This window comes from Carassius auratus, unplaced genomic scaffold (genome assembly GCF_003368295.1).
Source record: "Carassius auratus strain Wakin unplaced genomic scaffold, ASM336829v1 scaf_tig00037940, whole genome shotgun sequence".
NCBI lineage: Eukaryota > Metazoa > Chordata > Actinopteri > Cypriniformes > Cyprinidae > Carassius > Carassius auratus.
This window is the reverse complement of record NW_020526414.1, coordinates 1-17,063: the sequence shown is the minus strand read 5'-3', so window position 1 is coordinate 17,063 and position 17,063 is coordinate 1. Positions and strand designations below refer to the sequence as shown.

At 35.1% G+C, this 17,063-nt stretch overlaps 3 protein-coding genes across 4 annotated transcripts; 1 reads left to right on the top strand and 2 right to left on the bottom strand.

Annotated features, from left to right (window-relative positions):
- Positions 1-400: 400 nt before the first annotated feature.
- Positions 401-6,611, top strand: LOC113083368 (regulator of microtubule dynamics protein 3-like). Of its 2 annotated transcripts, none has more exons than XM_026254497.1 (12): positions 401-795; positions 921-1,080; positions 2,121-2,261; positions 2,354-2,663; positions 3,321-3,423; positions 3,573-3,633; positions 3,718-3,793; positions 3,896-3,973; positions 5,074-5,172; positions 5,250-5,303; positions 6,016-6,096; positions 6,179-6,611. In XM_026254497.1, exons 1-12 carry the CDS (start codon positions 642-644, stop codon positions 6,242-6,244), a joined length of 1,383 nt encoding a protein of 460 aa, XP_026110282.1. In that variant the 5' UTR covers positions 401-641; the 3' UTR covers positions 6,245-6,611. The 2 variants fall into 2 exon arrangements, with proteins under 2 accessions (XP_026110282.1, XP_026110283.1); XM_026254498.1 differs by having other exon boundaries at positions 924-1,080; positions 6,179-6,608.
- A 63-nt stretch (positions 6,612-6,674) lies between these two features.
- On the bottom strand, positions 6,675-11,023 carry LOC113083369 (DNA repair protein RAD51 homolog A-like). The gene is made up of 10 exons (XM_026254499.1): positions 11,013-11,023; positions 10,265-10,360; positions 10,046-10,183; positions 9,853-9,970; positions 9,674-9,765; positions 8,850-8,944; positions 8,663-8,776; positions 8,439-8,568; positions 7,245-7,366; positions 6,675-7,151 (listed from the first exon to the last, which is right to left on the bottom strand). Exons 2-10 carry the CDS (start codon positions 10,352-10,354, stop codon positions 7,028-7,030), a joined length of 1,023 nt encoding a protein of 340 aa, XP_026110284.1. The 5' UTR covers positions 10,355-10,360; positions 11,013-11,023; the 3' UTR covers positions 6,675-7,027.
- A 512-nt stretch (positions 11,024-11,535) lies between these two features.
- Positions 11,536-16,720, bottom strand: LOC113083366 (adhesion G-protein coupled receptor G2-like; the record flags this gene model as incomplete). Its single annotated transcript, XM_026254495.1, has 10 exons — positions 11,536-11,935; positions 12,765-13,060; positions 14,271-14,358; positions 14,464-14,729; positions 15,114-15,207; positions 15,423-15,524; positions 15,821-15,863; positions 15,952-16,056; positions 16,391-16,525; positions 16,645-16,720. Coding segments are annotated over 10 exons (1,351 nt in total), but the record flags the coding sequence as incomplete, so codon positions are not given.
- Positions 16,721-17,063: the final 343 nt, after the last annotated feature.

Genomic DNA, 17,063 nt, shown 5'->3' with positions numbered 1-17,063 from the left:
TTACTATGTTCTTGATTTTTCTTATAGAAAATGTATGAAACATAGATTTTTTTTTAAACAACATGGATACAAAGACTACAAGAACATGGCACGTGTGTTTTAAACTATGTTTTTACAGATTTCTTCGTCTTGGACAACTTATTTTTCAGTGACCCTTAATATGAATTATTTCTGTAGCCTGCGTAACTTTTATTTATTCGTTTTACTATATTTATTTTCCCTTTATTTTCTGTTTTATTAATATAATATGTCGTTTTGTTAAATTTTTATGTCATTTAATAAAAATAAATGAAAACATTTCACGTATTGACCTCAGCGCCACTCCTCCAGTCCGCCAGGGTGCGCTATAATGCATACGCTCTCTCTCTCTCTCTCTCTCTCTCTCTCTCTCTCTCACACACACACACACACACAAACACACTCATGACATCAGCTGTCAAAGTGCGTGAGTTCGTTGCGATTCAGATATATGGTCTTTAATTCAATAATAATAATGAGTGTGAGGATGAGCCGGAGCTGTGTTTATATCTCTAAATCATGAGAATAAAGAGGAACAAAGTGACTGCGAATAAAATCCGCCCGAAACAAACGCAGATGTACTGATAGCGCAGGATTCGGGGTGATTTTACGGGATTGAAACGATGAGCTGGCTCGGCAGGAACGCAGTGATCGGTCTCGGTGTCAGTGTGACGATAAGCACTGGTCTGATCGCATTATTGATCATTAAAGAAGCTCTCAGGAGGAGAAACCGACGCATGCTGCACAACACGAGCTCCGCTTTACAGAGCGAAACGGGTCTGTACACAACACACATCACAGAAGTTAACGTTAAGTTACATCATCTTTTTCACTTCAGATATGGTCGTGATCACACTAGACACGTGTGTGTGTGTGTAACTCTGATGTGTGTGTGTGTTCAGCAGACTTCGCGGCGGTGAGCGGGTTGTCTTCTGAGCAGCAGGTGGAGCTGAGGAAGACTCTGGACGAGGTGATGAAGAGTGTGTCCAGTCTGAGGAGTGAGATCGCAGATCTGCGGGAGGGTCTGAGGGACATCAGCCCCACCATTGCTGAAGATGTCAAGTGGGTGAACACTCTCTTTCTTCTCGGATGCTCGGGTTTAGTTTAGTCTGCATTATAAACTCGTGGGAACGTCATTATTACACAACCAATCTAAAGTTTTTGAACAGTAAGATTTTTAATGATTTTTAATTCTCTTCCGCTCACTCAGGCTGCTTTTCTTTAGTATTGAGAAATATCATTACTATTTTAAATAACTGCTTTCTATTTGAAAACATTTAAAAAAGTAATTTATTCCTATGATTTCCAAGCTGAATTTACAGCATCATTACTGTGTCACGTGATCCTTCAGAAATCATTCTAATATGCTGATTTGCTGCTAAAAAAAACATTTATTTTTATTTTGTAGTGGCTAGGTGATACATAAACAAACCTGTGTGTCCATTGCAACCAGGCCTTATCAGAAATGATTAATAAATTAACATTTTATTTTGAGTTAAGAATGACATAGGACAGTGTCCCATCAAGACAAGACTATATTATATTACATCTATTATATTGTTATGCAATGCTTAATCTCTAAGTAATTTTCGAATGGTGTTTGAGTGATGTTATTATTAGTATAAGAGTATGTAGAACATAAAATATTATAGATCTGTAAGAAAACATTTAATGCATCCCGTCCCACATACTTTTAAATCTATGCACTCTTACTCTTATTTAATATTTGTATATATTATTATTATTATTGTTATACTATTATATATTTATTTATTGTCTAGTTCTTTATTTCATGCATATTGTTATCTAACAACAATTACATCTTTAAAATTATACTTAATAATATAGCCTATCCAAACTGAAATTAAATGTTATAGCTTAATATAAATGTAAAAATACCTGAAAAGTTAAATAATTTAATTCCACCTACTGGCATATTATTATTATTATTATTATTATTATTAAATTGTGCAGAATATACTGTAATATAACAAAGGCACAATATAATACAAAAATACAATAAAAGAAAGCCATGCTTTTGTCATCTCTGTCCTCTCATCTAATCTGAGTCTCTCTTCTGTCTCATCTCTGTCTCTTTCCAGGAAGACTGTGGAGGAGAGTCAGAGATCACGGCGGCGACGGCGGCTCATGCCGAGGGAACGCTCTGAATCCATGAGCTCCAGCTCCATTTATTTCAGCGCCAGCGCCGGGGTCTCCAGTCTGTGCGACGACAGCGAGGTCGGGTATGTCAGCGTCATTGTCAGCGTTCGTGTATCAAGATGCCGTGTAGCTCTATAGAGTTTGTGTTCGTGTCAGCAGTTGAGCTCTTCCACAGATACTCCACGGCCTATTCCAACGCCGAGTCCGACTACACAGACAGAGAGACGGATAAAGATGGTGAGGACGACGGGAGAGACTCGGATGAGGAGGAAGAGGAGAGCTGCATCACGGTGCTCACACTGAGACAGGACGATTCACAGGCCGAGGAAGAGGACGATGAAGATGCCGGTCTGATGGTGGACTCTTTAACGGACATTCCCAGCCCTGAACTCACCCTCCTGCTCACCCAGTGTGATCTGCTGCATGCAGGGGACTCTGAGAAAAAAGCAGAGGGGTTCCAGCTGCTGATAGAGAACATTCCACTGGTGAGATACCTACTAATGATAACTGAAGAGATTTCAAACAAATTTCAAACAAATGCTGATAAAATGCTTGATAACAATAATAAATGTTTCTTGAGCAGTAAATCAGCATATTAGAAAGATTTCTTATTATCATGTGACACTGAAGAGTGCAGGTATGATGCTGAAATTTCAGCTTTACATCACAGGAATAAATTGCATTTTAAAATATATTCAAACAGAAGATGGTTATTTTAAATTGCAATAATATTTCACAATATTACTGTTTTTACTGTAGTTTTCATTAAATAAATGCAGCCTTGATGAGCAAAAGACACTTGTTCGTAAAACATAAAAAAATCTTATCGACTCCAAACTTTTGAATCATTGTGTATGTTTTATAGTTCATAAATATGAAGCATTTAGTATTTAATAATTTTGTTTTTATGAAGTATTCAATTTATACATGTACAGTTAAAAACATCAAAATTCAAAACATTTCAAATTTAAATAAAAGAATGACAGTTTCTAAGCAAATTATGTATTTTAAAAGAGCACAATTACACTTTCCAAACAACATTTTTCACAAAAATAAGATATGAGAAATGAAATGAAAATTAAATAAAGCAAAATCATATCAACTGTAATAAAAATTGTGTATCTTTGTGTATGTGTGATCAGTATGCTGATAACGTGGAGTTTATGTGGCGACTGGCTCGTGCCTACAGTGACATGTGTGAGACGGCAGACAACAGAGAAGAGAAGAGAAACTACGCAGAACAAGGTGAGGAAATATTACACGGATTGGACTACACTTCCTGACATCATGCTCTGTGAGAAAAGTACTGCAAATGCATCGGAAGCATGTCACACTCTGTCTTTATAACGCAATGTACTTTACCTGCACTGACCTTTGACCTCTTGACACTGAAGGTTATCAGGAGGCAGAGGTAGCGCTGACGAGGAATGGACTGAGCGCTGATTGTCACAAGTGGTATGAAAACAACACAGACCTACTGTACATTTATTCTGAGATGAGTTTAGATGTCTGTAGTTCATAATATGTCTGCTCTCTCAGGTTTGCCATCCTCGCACACTTGTCTTCACAGAGCGAGAGCATTGATGGAAAACTGAGAAGCGCTCGCGTGCTGAAGGTGAGTCTGTAATGCTTCATGTCAGTGTTACAGATGAACACGAATGTCTTCTTTCTTGAGTCATGTGTTCAGTGACTGTGTTTGTTCTGGATGTTCTGACAGGAGCATTTGGATCGAGCTTTGGCTCTATGTGACGATGATCCCATCTGTTTCTATCTGCTCGGCCGCTGGTGCTTAGAGGTCAGATCTGACTGCTAAAACTGGAATAATTCATAATGCTTGCTAATCCTCCTTTGACAAAGTCAATAGGATTTGGGATTTTTGCAGAAAATAAGCTCTGTGACTAACAACAGGGTTTTGCTCATTAAGATAATCTTCACAACTTAACACCGCTTTAATTAATTTTGAAGCACAAATAAAGTCTTAACACTTTTTTTCAACCCTCTAGTGCTCTTTTAATTTATTTATTTTTTTAAAAATGGTACAACATCAAATTTTGGCACTTGCTACATGGACAAAGAAAAAAAATTAACATTATTCAAAATGGTGAAATATCCCTGAAAAAACATTGGAAATGAATTTCATCTTGTGGAAAGCGAATATTTTGAGATATCAAACTCAAATTTGGAACATGACTTGTTCATAGTTATGGCTTTAGTTGCAGTTTTACAGTAAAACATGTTTTGGAAAATATATATTTCAAATATTTATTTTTTTCATAAGTTTAAACTTAACTTCTTTTTCGTTCACTTTTTGAACATTTTTCACCTCAGCAATAATCAACCCAGGGTCTTCTTTAAAAAGAGATCAAACTTAAGTCAAAATTTACTGCAGTTTAACTTGGAAATACAAATTTTTAGGTCTATGCTCAAAAAGTGGTACATGTTAAAAATGGATTATAACTACAGCAAAATATAATTAAGTACTATGAAATTCCCCCGAACAGTAAAATATTAAATAAAAAAACATTTGAAGTAAAAAAATTCTGTCATTGTTGATCAGCACATGAGAAGCACCGGAGGGTTAAAACAGAAATCAGAATGCTAATGTTTATAATATCTTAATATTAAGTTTATAGAATAAAGCTAGGCAATTATACAGTTTAGATATTGTGAGAATATAATCACAGAGCTGAGATTTGCTTATGATGATATTTGCAGATGAGTTTAACCTGTTCAGTGTGATGATGTTTCATAAATATATAAATTACCTCTGTAATCACATTTAGACACTTGTTAGCAACCGTCGATTTTAGGACGATGGAAGCAAAAGTAAAAAATGTTGCCACTGTTAGCCGACCTGTAATATCTGTGAGATGTACATGTTTGTGTGTGTTGTAGGGGATCTCTCTGGGTCGGTTGGAGAGGAAAACTGACGCTACGATTTCTGAAACTCCTCCCACATCCTCGCTGAACGAAGCTCTGGAGAACTTCCTGAAGGTAATGACGAGACTCATGTTCAGCTTTATCAGCTTTCATCAGACTCGTGCTGATGTGTCTGATCGTCTTATCTCTAGGCGGAGGAGTTAAACCCAGGCTTCTCCAAAACAGTTCGCCTTTACATCGCCAAGGTAAGCGTATTGTCTATAATGGCTTAATTCTTCAAGATTTCTTTTAGGGCAAGACACTACAGGTGAGGCTAATAGATAATAGACATCACCATACTTGAGCATTTCAGTACATTAAGAAAATTATTCAACAATAAACGTTTTTCACAAAGGTGTTGTTTAAATATGTAAATGATGCATTATCTAATTCAATTTGCACTCATTTGCATACATTTCTAGAAACAGTCAGGTTCAAAATTGTTTGATTTTGTTATTGTTATTTTACAAAGTGGATTTTAGAGATGTTTTTTTTTTTAATCACTCCATAAATCAGAAATCTGTTTTTAGGAATTGAATATTAAAAATAGGCAAATTATATATAAACAAACATTGATGGGGGAAAAAGAAGTGGAGATTTCTGACTCATTTTGAAGCAACTGTATGCACGGTTTTTACCTTGAAATATCAGTTTCAGGATCATTCTGATTGCATAGTGACTTCTAATAAGGCGAATGCTTTGTTTCCCAAATGACTGTTCTGGAAGAATGTAAGTTTGGTGAGTGGATTGCTTTACGGCAGCTGGAATATTCATGACAGCGAATTCCACTCACTTTACAATGTTGCAAAAATACACAAAACAATGGGGTTTCCTGCAGTGTCTTGCCTTAACTGTTCACCTAAAAATATCAATTCCACTCCTTTAAAACTTAATTGAAAATGATGCATTTGTTTGCAGTGTCATAAGGAGCTCGGAAACGAGTCAGAGGCCAGAAATTGGGTCCATTTAGCTCTGAGCACACCAGCAGGAGCAAATGAGGTGAATTTGTGCTCTTCTCAGTTTCACTAGTATTGCAGATTTGAAGTTCTGTGTCTCAGATTAAAATGATTTTTTCTTTCAGGATTCTGAAAGCGCTGCTTTACAGGAGGAGCTGAAGGCTTTGATTGACAGCAGAACTGATCTATAAGCAGCATGAATCATTAGGGAGGGGTCTAATGTAAACTCATTTAATCTTTTTACATTTTACCTGATATGTGCACTTTTATTTATTCAGTGTTGTTTGCAATGGATGTGCATTATTAAAATGTATATTATCGTTTCAGTAATCTGAACAAAAATTCTAAATATTATATATTAAAATTAACTTCACATATCTCCTTCAAAAAACACTGCACTTCATTCCTAAAAAAAGATGATGGTCTTCGGTAACTCAGAGTCCTAACAATCATCACTTTTATATTTATACATGCTGTGAAATTAATCAATTACAAAATGCTTGATTATTAAGCGAATACCTAAAATATATGAAAATAAACTTAATTGCCTCAGTATTTTGCTGCCCTTCAATTGTTTTTAACTGACACTATTTTACACACACACACAAAATGCATTCTTCTTGCTTTAACAGATAAAACGCTTTAATTCTGAGTAGCTTATGTACAAGAAAAAGGTTTTGTCCAGACAAAACAAACAAATATAACAAAAGATGTAAATAACAAATAGTAAAGAGGAGGCTGACATCACTGTAAAGATCAAATAATTACACCAGCTCAAATCACCCAGATCCATGAATATCCATCAATCTGTCTATATGGAAATAAACCATGAGTTTTACTCTGAAGGGTTCATTCTCCTTCCAAAATCTTCTTGAATATTTTCAGACTAAACAATGCGTGTCCACATTTCAATCCCTTTACAGGAGTCTTTTCTCTGTCTGATGGTCTCACACACGTTCTCTGGACGTCTTATTTCAGTCTTTAGCATCACCCACTCCATCAGCATTAATGGCAAACATCGCCTCTGCCTCGGGCAAACATGGAGAATCATAGATCTTACATATCCGCGTCTCTCCTCGACCTTTCCGCAGGTATAATCTACAAGAGACAGAGAATTGATTTGAGATATTAATCTATAGAGTCTGAGAGCATCAGTGGGCTCCACAATCATCATCCACTGCTGAGTGTTACCGAGTAGTCGAGGCGTGTGCTAGAATATTTCCTCCAATCGGCTTCTTGGGGTCCGCTGAAAACATGGCTGCTCCGTCCACCTGAGCTACCACCTGATTAGAGATGACCACAGCCACACCAAACTACAAACCAGATTTAAAATCATGAGACATATTTCTATGATCTCACATTATATATATATAACATTATATATACATAGACACATTTATATAGTTTTAAATATTTAGGTTTCAAAAAAGCTTTACAGTAACTAGGAATCATTTAATTGTTTTTTAACTTTTTTTTTTTTTTATGTTGCATTAACAACTAGCTGACTTAACATCTCATTTACTTTAACTTTATTTACTAATATAAATAAACCAAAAAAATAATAAAAGTGATATGGACATATTGAAAGAACAACTAATAAAAATGACAGAAACATTAAAAAGTTAACATTTAAATGAAACTGAAAAATATAAAAATAAATGCTTAATCCACAATATTAATAAATAATAACATCTATTGTAGTATCTCACTGACACTAAAAAAACACTGACCAAGAATCCTTCATATGTGGAAATCACCTATTTATTCAAGATTTAACATTTAAATAATTAATAAAGAAATTGACAAATAATTAAAAATCAAGAACCTTATTCTGAAATGCTGGGAAACTGCAATATGTGAAAAAAATGTGCATAAATTGGAGGGGGGGGGGGGGGTTAAAAAAAGATATTTAAAAAGTGTATTACGTTTAAAAGCAAAGCTGTAAGAAAGTCAAATAGACATCTAAACCTTTGTTTTTCATTCAGTAAAAGTGATCAAATATTTCATATTTAATTGATATTTCAAAAAGTTTAATGAAGCAATAATAATAATAATAGACAAATAATTTTATACAGCATATAAAAGGCTTTTTTTCCCTATTTGCCAATGGAGTTAAAATTCCATAAGACAGTTCACACGACATAAACATGACCAATAAACTCTCAACTATATTTTAAGACGAGCTTCATAAGAAAAATGTTTACTTTGTACATTTTTCTAAACTTGGTTTTTATTTTGTCTTGTGGACTATAATGCAGCTTCATAATAATATTTAATCAATTACTCAATATGTTTTAATAACGAAATTCTAGATTCTGCAAGGAGTTTGTAAATTTATGAACCAATCAGATCATAAAACAGCATGTGTGATCTCTCATACTCTACCTCATCAGCGAGACGGAGCAGCATACGTAAAAACCTCCCCAGATGCCCCTGACGGGCGGACAGCTCTCCTCGCCCGGAGTAATCTGTCCTGTACAGAGCAGTAGCGCTGTCTACTATCAGCAGAGCGTATCTGAACAGAGATCGAGGACAATTCAACACTTGGAGCTAATGGAGACAGCGGTCTGGAGTCTGGGAGGATGTGTGTGTGTGTGTGTGTGTGTTACCTGGACTCAGTCATCATCGCGGAGGCCTGATACAGCAGCTGTGTTTGATGGTCTGTGTTGAAGGCTCTGGCGTACGCCACGTTATCCAGCACGTCGCTGCCCACCAGCCCGTACCTGGCACAGCAAACACAACCACAGTGTGAAACCATCCAGAACGGAGAACAAGTGTCTCTAAAGCGACTCTGACCTCTCAGCTACAGCCAGCAGTCTCTCTGGACGGAAGGTTCCTTCTGTGTCGATGTACATGGCTTTTCCTTCTCCACCGCCCTGATCTATGGGCAGCTGAAATGCAGAGTTCATATTTTAACCCTGTAAAGCCTGACATGAAATTACAGTCAGATGTATATATTGTACATACATAGTGATTACTATATACACACTACAGCGTTTACTGTACCCTTAGACAGAATCTAGAAAAAAAATAGTATATGTAATTTTTGTTGAGTATCATATTTGATACACCAGACTTTTATGGCTCCTACGGTATGATGTCCAGAATATAATATAAAGCATGACTAATAAAATAAATAAATAAAAAAATCTTAATATTTACTAAGTCCACAGTATACTGTCCTGCGCATTTTATTTTATTCTTATTTTTTTATTTTACTGTTTCCATACCATATTTATATATAATTTTCTTTTGTTTGTATTCTTTAACAAATGCACTGTCCATGGAGTGGACCCGGCTTACATTTCACTGCTGGTCATATGCTCTCCATATAACCAAGTTTGTTACACACACAAATCTTCAATCTTGAATTCCTCCAGTCTTCAGTGTCACATGATCCTTCAGAAATCCTTCTGATTTGTTATTATCATTATTATCAACGTTAAAAACAGTTGTTCTGCGTAATACATTTGTGGAAACTGTGGTATATTGGAAATATAAATCTTTCGTAACATTATAAATATGTTTACTTTCAGTGTTGAGCGGTTTAATGTGTCATGGCTGAATAACAGTATTCTTTGAAACTTCTTAAAAAAAAAGAGAGGAAAAATATATTTTACCTGGCATGTGACGGCCAGTGTGTGACACAGCTGTGTCTTTCCTGTGCGAAACTCGCCGAACATCTCAGTAATGGACCCCGTCTCGATTCCTCCTGCACAACACAGATACACAAAGATTCAATCTTCAATCTTTACAGCACACAGTAGATTATTATTAGACAGAGAGTTCAGTGTCGCACCCTGCAGGAGTTTATCAAGCTCTTTGGACCCTGTGGAGATCTGGATGATCTCAGCTCTGCGCTGGTGGAACTCCGTCGCTGTGGTGAAGCCCATAGGAACCATCTTAGCAGCCTCTGTCTGTTTGGTTAAAACAAAGAATTAGAGGTTTGTTCATATCGCTAAATACAGAAGTGGCATTTCTGAACGTCTCACCAGGATCTTGTCGGCTTTGGCTTCACTGATTCCTTTGATGTGCAGCAGCTCTTTCTTGGGCGCATACGCTACGGCCTCCACGGTGTGAAAACCACCATCTTCCAGCTTCTTAATGTCGCTGCTGCTGATGCCACTTTGCTGCAGAGAGATTTACAACATCAGCACCATGAAAACATATTGAAAGAGCATTTGTGTTTATATCCACAACAACAACCGTACCTCCAAACGTGAAACCGGTTGCGGCCCAAAATGTTCTTCCTCCTCTACATCTGCCTCCACCTCCACCAGAGACGCATTCCTCATAGCCATATTTTGCTGTTTCATAACACACGACACATTGTCAGTTTAACAATTTGAGTGAAAGTTGGTTAAAAACTTTGGTTGTTTCACTTGGTCTATAAACCAAATTCAGATTCAGTTGGAATAATAATGTTTTAATGACTTTTCCAGAGGTCTGGAACGATTAGAGTAGCGTTCACAAAAAAATAAAATAAAAAAAAATAAAAAAGTATCTTAAGAAAACACGATATAATACATGTCTGGACATGTTATCTATGTATAATTTAAAACACTAATTTGTAATAACACGGTAAAAAGACATACAGTGATGGTAACACCACAGTATTTTGATATACAGCATTGTTTTACGCAGGAAAACAAGCAAGTTACCATGGTATTACAATCGAACACAGTGTTTTCTAAAAATAAGAAGGATAAATCGTAAATTAACTAAACAAAATCAACAACTATTGACGAGTTCATTGCTAATAAAACTTATGAATCAGTCTTGTCTTAGAAACCCCGCAGAACATACACATAAACACACATCTAATCTAATCGACACTCCATGTAGTGTACAGACATGATCACACACTAAAATCCATATAAATGTTCCAAAATATTCACGTAGACGTGTAATTAGTTCATGAATTAAACCTTCAATCGTGATTATTGTTTTGCCACTCACCCGCTAAGCTCCACTTCCAGTTCAAACTAAATTTTCCCGCGTGCCGCCGTAAGGTCACGTCACGACGTCATGACGACATCCCGTCATCGCACTTTCGAAAACTCAAAATACAAATTTGTTTTATTTTGGGGTTTAATTAAATATATTTATATGAATAAAATCCGATTTGTGAGGCCATTTACAACGGTAAAAATACGCCTGTGTCTAAAAACTCGATGTGTGAGGAAATTTAGAATAATACCCGCTATTCAAAATGTTTTTATATTTTGCATAACATGGTTTTCATATATTATCTGTAAAAGAAAGAATTTATTTTGCTACATATAGTCTCTGTAGGTTTACAGTGTTATTTTATTACGAGTTTATGTGACATCTTCAGTAAAATGCATACAGGGAAGGAAACACAATAGAAAGTTAAACTTGTAGACCTATAGAAACTACTTATATAAAAAAAAAATACAAGAATTTACTGACAGACGAACTGGTTAAAAATGATAACATACTATTTATTAAATTTATTATATATAATTATTTTTTATTTGCTCCCTTTACTTTGAATTTCTTTAAAATGCAATTAAGCTGTCAATTCAACTTCCTGTTGCGCAATTAAAATCAGTTCAAACTCATGAATTGAAAAGAGTACAAATTATTAAAATTCTGAAGAGTTCAAAAAAGAGCTGCATATGTGACAGGGAATAATTTGCATTGAATTGACTCACTTTTATAATACAAATGAAGGTAAAATATCAATAGACAGGTCATTTCAAATGTATACAGTCAGATAATTTTTTTGGTGTCTTCTGTTGCTAGGTCTTCGTATGGATTTTCTGTAACAGTTTCTTCAGTCGTGACACTCTCCTCTGAAGGCGCCGAGTCTCCAAAGAGGGTGCTTGCTTTCAAGTAATATATGAACAAGAAAAATCCTAAAAAAACATACACAAAATGCATATTATTTTATGCATGTTTTATAGGCCTATTATATTAAAAAAATAATTTAATGTTTTTAAAGAAGCCTCTTATGTGCACACTAAAAACTGTAATATTGTGAAGTATTATTATAATTTAAAATGACTTTTTCTATATGAATAAATCTTAAAACGCAATATATTCCTGTGATGCAAAGATTACTCCAGTCTTCAGTGTCACACGAGCTTTCAGAAATCATTCAAATATGCTGATTTGCTGCTCAGGAAACATTTATTCTTATTATAAATGTTGAAAGCATTTGTTGTTGCTTAATATTTTTGTGAAAAGAAATAAATCTGTGTATATAAGAATGCATATTAGAACGATATATCGCAGGAATAAATTACATATTAAAACATTTTTAAATAGAAAACAGCTATTTAAAAATTGTAACAATATTTTACAATATTACTGTTTTTATTGTATTTTTGACCAAATAAATGCAGTCTTCGTGAGCAGAAGAGACTAACTTTTAAAAATATCATAAAAAAATCATATTTTCCCCAAACTTTTGACCAGTATAAGTAAGTAATAAAAAATAAGTAATAGACATTTTAACACAAACCGGAATTTTGTTTCATGTTTTAAGTGTATTATAATATAATATAATACAATATATAGCTCTAGATTGAATAACATATCACAATTACATAAAATCTTCTGGACTTTAAGGCTTAATCCATGTCTGTCAGCTTTGAGGTCATATTTGCCAGAGTATCCCTAAAAGTTAATAAAATTATAATTTAAAATGTATGCATTTAAATTCAGCTGCAGTAATGCTCTCACCTTGGAAGGAGTTCAGGATGGTGAATATGTAATACGAGGGCAGACGCATTGCTCCGTAGCTGAAGAAGGCGAAGCTCCAGGTGAGTCCCAGCATGCAGCAGAGGCCCAGGATGGTGGTGATGTCAGTGGTGTCGGTTCCTGAGCGCTTCACCTTTCCAGCCTTGTTCAGCTTGCTGAACTTCAGCATGGAGAGCCATCGCAGCACCACAACGAAGGTGCTGAAGGTGAAGATGAAGATGAGGCAGTAATAACCGATGTTCACATAGTAGTGGATATTAGAGTCTAAAATCCAGCACCTGCACGGGAAAAAAGTGCAGATGGTTAAAGCTGACAAAATTACATAGACAAATATTCGCCCTCACACCCACTTACTATTTTTTTCTTCATAGGAACAGATTTAAAGAAATTTAGCTTTACATCACTTTTTCACTAATGGATCCTCTGCAGTGAATGGGTGCCGTCAGAATGAGAGTCTAAACAGCCGATAAAAACATCACAATAATCCACAAGTAATCAACACTGCTCTAGTTCATCAATTAATACATAGTGAAGTGAAAATCTGCATGTTTGTAAGAATCCATTATTAAGAGATTTGTCACTTTAAACCATTACTTCTGGCTAAAATACTGTATGACTCTATCCATAATATTGCTTTCTCCAGTGAAAAATTAATTTAGTCTGAATCAGGAGAGATATATGCACAGATAAGGCACAATTTACTTGTACAAATAGTTAGAAACAATTCTAAACAAATATGTTAGTGGATTCTGAAGTGAGATGACATCCGGGCTTTTTATTGGGGAAAGCATTATTATATTTTGTCCAGAACTGATGGTTGAAAGTTAAAACACCTTAATGATGGTTTTGTTTCTTACAAACATTCAGCTTTTCACTTCACAAGATGTTAATTGATCATCTGGAATGGTGTTGATTAGTAATTGTGGATTGTTTTCATCAGCTGTTTGGAATTTCCATTCTGACGGCACCCATTCAGATCCATTGGTGAGCAATTGATGCAATGCTAAATTTCTCCAAATCTGTTCCAAGGAAGAAATAAACTCATCTACATCTTGGAGGGCCTGAGGGTGAATACATTTCCAACAAAATACTCATGTTTAGGTAAACTATTCCTTTATAAATAATGTTTCTGATATCTGATAAAGGCATTGAAGTCAGCAAAAGTCATTGTTTTTAAAGAAATAATATTGCATTTATGTCTGTAGAATGAGTGTTGCACTTTTTAATTTGACTAAAGACCACTATGTCTCCAACTACCACAGTGTATTTTATTGCTTTTACAACTTTTAAACAGTATATATATTTTTTTTTTCTTCAAAATAATATTTTACAAAGTTTTGGCTTTAGTAAAATTAATAGTTTTTTAGTGTGAAGAACATTTTATTATCTAAAGAAGCTTTTTCCATTAATAGGTTTTCATGCACAACATTATATGGCTGCTATTATATTTTTGGAAGTTCATCTCATCATATTTTGGAGTCCACTTACATAGTTACGTTGCTCGTCTCCGTTTTTATGGTCTGCTCACCATATTTGCCCAAGACGTAAATGATACTGACAACAAGAGCAGGAGGAGCTGAAACAAATTGTTGACAATGCAATTATAGTATAAGAAAGAGCCTTCAAACTCATCATTGATAATCTGAGCACTTACAGTACTTGAACAGGTTTTTGTACTCACCCCAACCAGCCACAGAGATCTTGATCATGTAATGTTTGATGGTGACTGAGTGTTTGGCCATCTGCAGGCAGAGGTGAAAAGCCTCCACCGCAAACCAGTTGAAACTGGCCAGCAAGCAGTAGTGCATGAATCCAGCCATGATCTTGCAGGCGTTGACGTCCTTCATACGTGCTACGTACTCATTCGACAGGAAGGCCACGTTGAGCAGGAACAGCGCCACAAAGAGATTAATCAGCACACGGATAGAATCAGTGGCCTTCACTCTCCTACATTTAAAAGGCAATTAAAATGTTCAATCCATTTTTGAACCTTGAAATCAAAGAGCCAGACATTGTGAATTAAAACAATTAAGGATTAGCTTTGATAATAAAGTTAATTTAAACTTGAAACCATAATTTTAAGCCAGGTTTTAATTTTACAGTCATGTTGCATCCAAATTAGACCCATCATTAAAGGAATATTCTGGAATATTCTTCAGTGTCACATGATCCTTCAGATATCATTCTGATATGATGATTTGCTGCTCAAGAAACATTTCTTATTATTATCAATGTTAAACAGTCCGTGGTGATTGATATTTAGTGTAAACCGTGGTTTATTTGATCACTTCTTTGAAAAACAATTCCAGAATCATAATTGGTGTGTCTCACCTCATGAGGAAGTGCATGAAGAGCCCGATGGACAGGAAAAACAAGGAGAGGCCGCAGCCCGATGTAAGTGATGTAGGTGAGAGCAGTGAGGTCGCTTTCAGAAATGGTTATGTCTGGAGAGATCTGTATTAAAACCATGTTTAGTTACACAGGACATTAGCAACATTAAGGATTCAATAACCACAAAACATCTGTTGTGAAATGATTTCACTGATTAATAAACATAAATCTGAAGGTGCAAATACTTAATATACACTCGCACTCCAGCTCAACTGAACAGATGCCATAAGGAAACAGGGAAAAACCTACCATAAGCACAGCGAAGAAAGTCAAATGATTGCAATTGACATGTTACATTGGTTCCTCCTTTAGTGGTATTGCACCCTTCAGTTGTCCAGTTTGGCTTATTTCCTGAAAAAAAGGAGGGACTGGTCAGTTTTGATTAGATTAGATTTGATTTGATTTGATTAGAGGTTTTAATGAAACTGACATTATGCTTTCATCAGCAGCATGGGCCGAAAGATTCAAACTTTTAACCAATTCTCTTAAATTTGCTTCAAGTACGAATGCCAACATTGAAATTTAGCTCTCTGTGATATGAAAAATGAAAGTGTATTATTTTTGTGACATTTTTTAAATAATATTTAAATATCTGCTATAAAAACATGCACAAATAAAAAAAGAAAAAACACAAGAGCATCACAGACCGCTTCCATCCCATGAGTGACAAACCGGAGTTTCCTTAGTCTCCTGCAGAGAAATACATCAGAATTTAACAAAATAAGATTCAGATGCATTTTACACTACTAGAAATACTTTTTCCCAAACATCTGAATACCTGATATTTGAATGTCAAGCTGATGGGGTCACTCAGATTTGAAATTTTTGTCCCCATTTCGATGGCATAAACCTCATCATTCAAAACCGTACTATTCTCTGCATCCTTAAACAAAAATGATAGAGGATTGTTTGGGTTTGTTTTGTTTAATTACTGAGCAATAGAATCAGACTTCTATATAGAAACATCATGTGATTTACATCACATATAAAATAAAATGAGATGCAAATAAGACCAATGTCAGTAAAACGTCTCGGTTCAGAAAAAGGCAAAAAAAAAATTAATAATTCCCTATATATCTAATTGTTCAGGATATTCAGGATTATTATCATATTTTATTATTATTTAAACCACTTTTATTAATAAAGATATGCATAATTTTGTAAAATCACACATCATTTAATGCTTGACTTAGTCCATTTTTGATGTTTCTTTATACCTTTGACATGTTAGGAAAGCGGAAAACACCCATAAAAGCGCTTCCTGCACTTTGGTTGAGCGCTTTGTTAGCTGCTTCCGCTGGAATACCGAAAGCGTTGGGATATTTCTCCAGTACAGCAACATCATCTAAAACCTGTAAAAATACCGAGATTTCCATTCTGAGGTACATGTCATGTTTTTAAGAGACAAAAGTTTTTGTCATGCAAAGTTAAAGAAAAATGTGTGTATGTTTGAAATCACCCGTCTACTTACTCTGATGCCAGTTGTTGAAGAGTAGATGAAGTAGGATGTTGTGATTTTGGACTCACTTTGAATTTTCTTTAAAACCCTTTAACATTACCCATAGATACAGAGGCAATGGTCAAATTCCCCATAAAAGACAGCAGACTGGAGAGATTTTTCATTGCCCCACTGAACAAAATAAAAAAAATATTTGTGTCGTTGTTGTGATAATATCTCTAATAAGACTACATTCTACAATATTGAAACATCAGGCACAACATACAGTATGGGTTAGATGAGAAAAATCCCCTGTGACAAAATCTGTTATCACCTATATATATATATATATATGTGTGTGTGTGTGTGTTCTTTTCTCATGTGCATCCGTCAGATACATTATCAAGTTCAGTAAATTATAAAAAGCTTCCTAAATATGGATTGCAATGTTT